We start from the raw sequence: 7,178 nt of genomic DNA on the forward strand, positions 1-7,178 counted from the left end.
ATCTTTGAGATACCCAGGCAATAAAAGGCCAAACTGCATTTAAAGTGGGTCCATGTTAATGGCTCTGAGCTCCATCCAAAGCCCAAGTAATTCTTCTGTTAAAAAGTCTGAACTCTTGTAAACATTCTGCCTATCTCGTCACAGAAGAAAGCTTTATTAGCACAGAGATTTTAATATAGAGAATTTAATATTCTCTTAGAAGCATGGATTATTGGAGATGGAAGATACCCGCAGAGAATGCCCAGGCACACCCTCATTTCACAAATGAGGAAGTTAAAAGAAAGTGTCATAATTAGTGTCTGCACTCAGTCATCACAGTTTGCAAAAATGAAAACTAATTGGCTTGGAGATGGTGTAGATGAAGTGGGCAGAGATTCATCAGTCCCTTCTGCTAGAGGGAGGGCAAATCTATGCAGGAATATATTGCAATACACACATCAATGTTGTCAACATTCATAAACTATGGTTTTAATACCAGAGAGAAAAGAAAACATCTTGTCAGGGAAACGAAAGCAAAACTCCTGCACCTTGAATATGAACTGAATCATGTTTGATATTATAAAAATGAATTTCTGAAAGCACACCTCCATTTCCAGGGCTGAGCAGTCCTCTGTTTGGCTAGTCAGGACACTGCTACCAACTGTGGACCAGCAGTGTTGGCATCATCTAGGAGATGGTCAAAAATGCAGACTCATGCCCTGCCTCAGACCTTCTGCATCAGAGCTGGCATTTTAATTGATTTCTGAGAAATTCCTATGTATATAAAATATGTGACCACAGGCCAAGGACGTTATCTCTTGGGAAGAAATTTATGTTGGGCTGGTACTTCCTCTCTGCCATCTAGCAGCTACACATTTACCAACACATTCTGGGTTGAGAGCCTTAAAATCCCTTTCCTGGTGTGGGTCAGTCACCACCTTTATCATTTGGATCCACGCTTTGTCCATACAGAGTGATAAGGTCCCCCTGGGTTCCTACTGTTCAAGAAACTAGAACACATAAGTTTGGGACATCAGCCCTGCAGGATTGCTTTCTTGTATTGGCCCAGAGTCATTTAAGTCTTAGCACACAATTGATTGATTTTCTGCTCTTATGGGACATAAATGAGGCCAATTGACAATGGCTGTTGCCTACTCTTCTCAAGTCAGACCCTGCCCAGAAAGGCTAATTTTACCTGATAGCAACTAATGGGACATGTCCTGCTTTCTAAGTTGCCATAAGAAATCTTTGTCAAAACAACAAAAACCCGTGTCTGCTTGTTGCTTAATATATTTTTTCAAAGAATTAAGAGTTAACTGCTCATTAAACCTGCCTCAAAGGAAGTACTGGAGTTCTGATTAGATGTTCTTGCCCTAATTTTATCCAAGTCAGTAAAGGTTGTTAAAAGGTCTAGTGTACCTGCCTTCCCAGAAACAAATTCCTAACTGTAGGCAAAACTTTTCTCATTGTCATTTTAAAGCAGTAGATTTTGCTTTGACAAATGAAAAAGCAAAATATGTCACAAGCCAACAGCTAAAACCAATTGGCTCTTCTTGGAATGCTATGAAGAGAACAAAAATGTATCAGGTCCCTTACCAGTTTCCAGGTCTCACAGTGCCTTGAGATGTCTGCCCTTTTGCATTTTTTAAGAAAACAGAAAAGGAATCACTCCAAATTGTGCAAGTATGTAATGATAAAGTATAGTCCCACTTTGATACCAACTGGTTATATTTAAAATCAAGATCAGTCTTTCTCAAGATCCTTCTCCCTGTGAGAAATACACTCACCTGTCCAAACCCAAAGAATGGACCAAGAGACACAAGGTGTAGCAAAAAGCAAGGATTTACTTTAATGGCAGTCTTACAAGATTGGGTGCCTGTTGGTCAGGGACAAACAGATTGAGTACAATCAGCATTTTATCTCCTAGGGTGCAAGGTCCCTCCCCTCCTTTCCTCATTGGCTGAGTATTATAGGGTGTACAGACTTGGCATTTCTGTGGAGTCCCATGTAGGAGTACTGGGGAGACCAACATTCCAGAACATAGCAGAGTCCCACAGACACCAGCCTGGTGACTGCTCTTTGACCTTGATGGCCACAGGCAGAGATGTGAGGCTGAGCATCCACACAATTATCCTTCAGAGTCCCCAGGAATATAAGAGACTTGATCTCTGTGGGGCAAATTCAGGTCAACAGAGGAAGGACAGTGAGCCTCTGATAGAGATCAAGGTGATAACCCTGGAAGAGGAATGAGGGAAGGACCCAGCCAGAACAGTGGGGTCCCAAGGAGCCCCACCCTAGCTATCAGCTCTTGAAGGTCTGCTGTAGTCATGGTTGGATTTTGCTCACTCTGACTGCAATTGCGTGCTCCCAGGAATGTTAACAACCTTTATCTGAGGGGAGCAGCCTAAAGTCTACTTAGGGCCAAGTCACCAGACTAGTGGGGTATCAAGGTGAGAAATTTTAAGGAGGAATAAGAACCACCCACTGGAGAGCAAAGGAGGAACCACAAACTCTCATGTTCCCCCCATCCCTCTTCCATCCTTCCCCTCCTGCAAGCTAGGAGGCCCAGGCAGAGTTGTCAGGTTGAGAGTATGCTCATTTCTGCCTGGAGAGTCTCAAGGAGAGGCAGGCTTTAGTCTAGAGGGAGGAGACACCAGTTTTGTAGATAGTCTAGACCCAGGAGCTAATAGGAGTCATGGTAACGATTCTGAGTGACATGAAGGAACTGCAGTAGAGGGTCACACATTCCCATGCCTTGTTCTTAGTACTGCCAGGTGAGCAGTGTGCACAAGTTGGGATTCCCTCATTTCTGCCTGGAGAGTCTAAGGAGGGCGGAGAGTCTGTCTGTCTCTGGCCCAGTTGGCTGAGTGAGGATACCTGGAGCCCCAGTTGAGTGTGATGGAGAGGGCGTTTTTCCCCAAAGAGGGAACCGATCAGAACCACCCCTACCCCACCCTGACTGCTGTCAGGACTGGAAGTCCCAGGCAGGGATAGCCAGATGTAGTGTGCCCTGAATTTCCCATTTGGGGAGTCTGCGAGAGCTGATATTGATATCAGTTCAGCAGCGGAAGAGTCTCAGGCCTAGACTGGTATCTGTGACATCACAGAGGGTGTCACAGAGAGTGCCTCTCCTGCTGTTCCTGCCATCAGTCCTGGGAAGCTCCACATATCCTTGGCTGGATGTGGTTCACTTTGACTTCCACCTTGGAAGTTGCGGGAAGGTGATCGGAAGGAATGATCAGGTAAAAAGATAAGGACCATGAATGTGATCTGAAGGGACCACTCTGCCCATAATTAAAGGGACCCCACAAAGTCCTGTCCTGCAGTGAGAGTTAGGAAAGTCATAGCAGGGCTGTTGGGCTTACTTGTGTGTGGTGGGTGGAGCCTTAGGCTGTGTGGCAGCCCCAGTTCCATTGAGGGAGAAATTGTGGTCCTATTTGGAGTTCTGGGTGGAACCTGAATGCTAATGAGGGTACCTCTTCTTCAAAAGAGGAGCCTGGTCAGAATTCCCACCCCAACCCCCCCACCCCCGCTACTGAGCGGGGTGGGGGGGGGCAAATGTGATCTATCAAAACTTCCTTTCTAGTGTCTCAGGGAAGTTAGAGCCTGATTGTCCAGCTGGTTGTTACTTCAGTTAAGAGTAAAGTTTCATTCTCAGATTGACACCTGTAGGGTCCCGTAGATTCCTGCCCTTGACGTCAGCCCTGGGAGACCCCACATGGCCTTGGCTGGAGGAGCCTCACTCTGACTTCCGTCTCGGAATTTCTGGAAGGTGCTGACCTCCATCTGAGTGGTATTTCTCAGCAGAAGATAGGATTTTAGGAGTGGTCAGGTAACGAATGTAATCTAAAGGGACAAGGGCACATAACCCGTGGTGTTGGCCTCTGCTTGCGCTACCTGCCCCCGCCCGACCCCGGCCACAGCCCTAGATGGTACGTGGGGCCAGGCAGGGCTATGGAGACTCTCTTCTCCTGGAGGATTCCCAGAAGTGGAAAATTTGGTGCGAGAGGATGGCCCTAATCCTATAGAGGGAAACTAATCTACACCTTTTAACCGTAGATCTAGGCCCTGCCCCTAGGGTGTGTCCTGGAAGCTAATGAGAATACTTTTCCTTAAAAAGAGGTCTAACTGGCCTGGAGGGGGTGGTGGCACACATCTGTAATCCCAGCAACTCGGGAGGCTGAAGCAGGAGTATCACAAGTGTGAGGCCAGTCTCAGCAACTTAGTGAGACCCTGTCTCAAAAACAAAACAAACAAAAAAATTGTGGGCACTGGGGTTTAATCCCCAGTACCCCCTCCCCACAGTTTGTTTTCTTTTTAAAAGGAGAGACCTGATGAGTCTGCTGCCAGAATCAGCAGGCGTAGCCAGATGTGGCATGCCTGGACTTTCACCCCAGCAACTCACCTAAACAAGGGCTTTGGTCTGGCCCTCAGGTCCACTGACTGAGGATTTGGAAGTCTTACCCTGAGTCAAGTTCAGAACCCTTGGTAGAAAGCAATGGTGGCTCGTAAAGTCCTATCCCTGCACTGCCTTGCCCTGATAGGTCTCACTCTAACTTAATTTTCAGAAGTTTGAAGAAGGTGAGGAGCTCTATCCGAGGTGTGCAGCCTCAGGCCACTGAAGGGTAGAATTTTAGGATAAATCAGGTATCAACGTAAAGACTGAATAACCTTGTCAGGATGTGGTTTACCCTAAAATTCCAATTCTTGAGGTTCCATTTAAGCAAGGACCTTGGTGGATGTGAGGAATATAGTTTCAGGCCATCTGAGGACCAAGTCCCAGAACTGGTCAGGTACCAATGTGAAGAGCCTGTTAGAAAATGGGGAACATTCAGCCCCCATTGTAGAAAGCTTTACGGAGCCCTGCCCTTAGGGTGAGCCCTGAGAGACCCAAGCAGAGCTCACAGGCTCAAGTGACCCTGCCTTCAGTCTGCAGGTCTTGGTTTAAGGACTGGCTGCCCCAGTAGAGCAGGGACAGGCATCATACACTGTTGGAAGTGAAAATAAAAATCCTGTAAGAGGAAGAAGGAAAACAACTACCCTAGAACAGAAGAGGCACACAGAGTCTTACCTCTGTGTCAGCCCTGGGAAGCCATGAGCAGGGTGAGGTGAGCCCTCATTTCCTGAAGGAGGGTAGTATCTCAGAGAGGTGGATTCATTGCACTAGTGGGTGAGGCCCCATTCATCACAGGTAGGAGAGGAGTGTGCTTGACCTGAAGGGAATTGCCTCAGATGAGCAGTGGGTGTTGGGGGAGTTTCTCTCTCTCTCTCTCTCTCTCTCTCTCTCTCTCTCTCTCTCTCTCTCTCTTTTTTTTTTTGGTACTGGGGTTGAATTCAGGGGCATGTTTCCCCTGAGCTACTCCCCAGCCCTTTATAATTGTTTTGTTTTGAGACAAGTTCTTGCTAAGTTGCTGAGGCTGACCTGGGATTTGGAACCTTTCAGCCTCAGTCTTCCAACCTGCTGGGACTACAGGTGTACAGCATCATGTCCGGTGAGCAGAGGGTATTTTACAGGAGACATTGTGAGGACCCTGAAAAGTGTGGGAACCACCTGCCCCATTATTGCAGGGCATCTTAGAATCCCTTCCTGTTTTAGCCCTGGGTAACTCCAGGCATAGATGTCAGGCCAAGGTTCCCCTCGGTTCCTCCTCAAGGAAACAGAAGTAAAGGTCTTGGCTTGAGAAGAGTGGTCCTGGGCAGAGTCAGCAAATTGCAGCTTAAGGCACACTCTAACTTCCTCCACAGGGTCTTCAGCAGACAGGCTGACCAGAACAGGAGCCTGTGGGATCCTAGAACAGTGCCCTCAAGGACACCTGCACAGGGATCTTCTTAAAGCCAACGTGCTTTCTCCCTAGTGAGTGAACTCTCATCCTCTTGTCTTCTACCTCCAGGTGCCCACAGCCTGTGCCCTCCTGCCACAGTTCTACCTGCTGTCTCTGAGCATAGTCATCATGCCTCGAGGCCAGAAGAGCAAGCTCCGTGCCCGTGAGAAACGCCGCCAGGCCCGAGGAGAGGACCAAGGTCATCAGGGTGCTCAAGCGACTGAAGCAGAGGAAGAAGAGTTCCCATCCCCCTCTCCTGTCTCTGAGAGTGTTTCCCAGGGGAATGTGACTGCAGGCACTTCCTGGCAGTCTCTTGAAGCCCAGGCCAGCAGCCCTCAGGCTGCAGCCAGTTCATGTGTGAGTTCTGATGAAAGTGCCAAGAGTGAGGAAGAGGAAAATCCAAATTCCCCATCCTCTTCCAGGATCCTAGGAAAAGATCCTCTGACCCGGAAGGCAGGCATATTGGTGCAGTTTCTGCTGCACAAGTATAACATGAAAGAGCCCATTATAAAAGCAGACATGTTGAAGATCATCAGCAGAAAGTACAGGAAGCACTTCCCTGAAATCCTCCGTAGAACCACAGAGCGCATGGAGCTGGTCTTTGGTCTTGACCTGAAGGAAGCTGACCCCAGTGGTAGTTCCTACTCCCTGGTTAGCAAGATGGATCTTCCCAATGAAGGTAGTCAGAATGATGGCAAGGGCTTTCCCAAGAATGGACTCCTGATGCCGCTCCTGGGTCTGATCTTCATGAATGACAACTGCGTCTCTGAAGAGGAGATGTGGGAATTCCTGAATATGTTAGGGCTCTATGATGGTAGGAAGCACTTCATCTTTGGGGAGCCTAGGAAACTCGTCACCAAAGATTTGGTGCAGGAAAAGTATCTGGAGTACCGCCAGGTGCCCCACAGTGATCCTCCACGCTATGAATTCCTGTGGGGTCCCAAAGCCCATGCTGAAACCAGCAAGATGCAAGTCCTGGAATTTTTGGCCAAGGTCAATGGTACCGTTCCCAGTGTCTTCCAAGCCCGGTATGAGGAGGCTTTGAGAGATGAGGAAGAGCGATTCCATGCCAGAGTTGCAGCCAGAGTTGGTACTCCTGCCCTTCCAGGGGCCAGTTCCCACAGATCCTCCCAGCATTAGTGAAGTCAGAGGAAGATGGTCTCTTCCATTTGAGGTTGAAAAGGGCTATCAACTTAAGTAGTTGGGGAGCAAGGGCGGGCTGGAGAGACCACCATGGCATTGTGTTTCTGCTATTCATAAATAACTTCAGGATTTGTCTTCTTTTTCTGTTTTTTCATTGTGTTCCTTGTAAAGTTTGTTTAGATTGAGCCACCTGACTTTGGGAGCCAACAGTTATTCCTGTTTCCTGAGTTTACT

At 47.9% G+C, this 7,178-nt stretch overlaps 1 protein-coding gene across 1 annotated transcript; it reads left to right on the plus strand.

The window, feature by feature from the left end:
* The first annotated feature begins 1,988 nt into the window (after positions 1–1,988).
* Mageb17 (MAGE family member B17) lies at positions 1,989–6,941 on the plus strand. Its single transcript, XM_047536531.1, has 2 exons — positions 1,989–2,144; positions 5,856–6,941. Exon 2 carries the CDS (start codon positions 5,931–5,933, stop codon positions 6,939–6,941), a length of 1,011 nt encoding a protein of 336 aa, XP_047392487.1. The 5' UTR covers positions 1,989–2,144; positions 5,856–5,930.
* The last annotated feature ends 237 nt before the right edge of the window (positions 6,942–7,178 follow it).

Source organism: Sciurus carolinensis, chromosome X (assembly GCF_902686445.1).
Source record: "Sciurus carolinensis chromosome X, mSciCar1.2, whole genome shotgun sequence".
Lineage (NCBI taxonomy): Eukaryota > Metazoa > Chordata > Mammalia > Rodentia > Sciuridae > Sciurus > Sciurus carolinensis.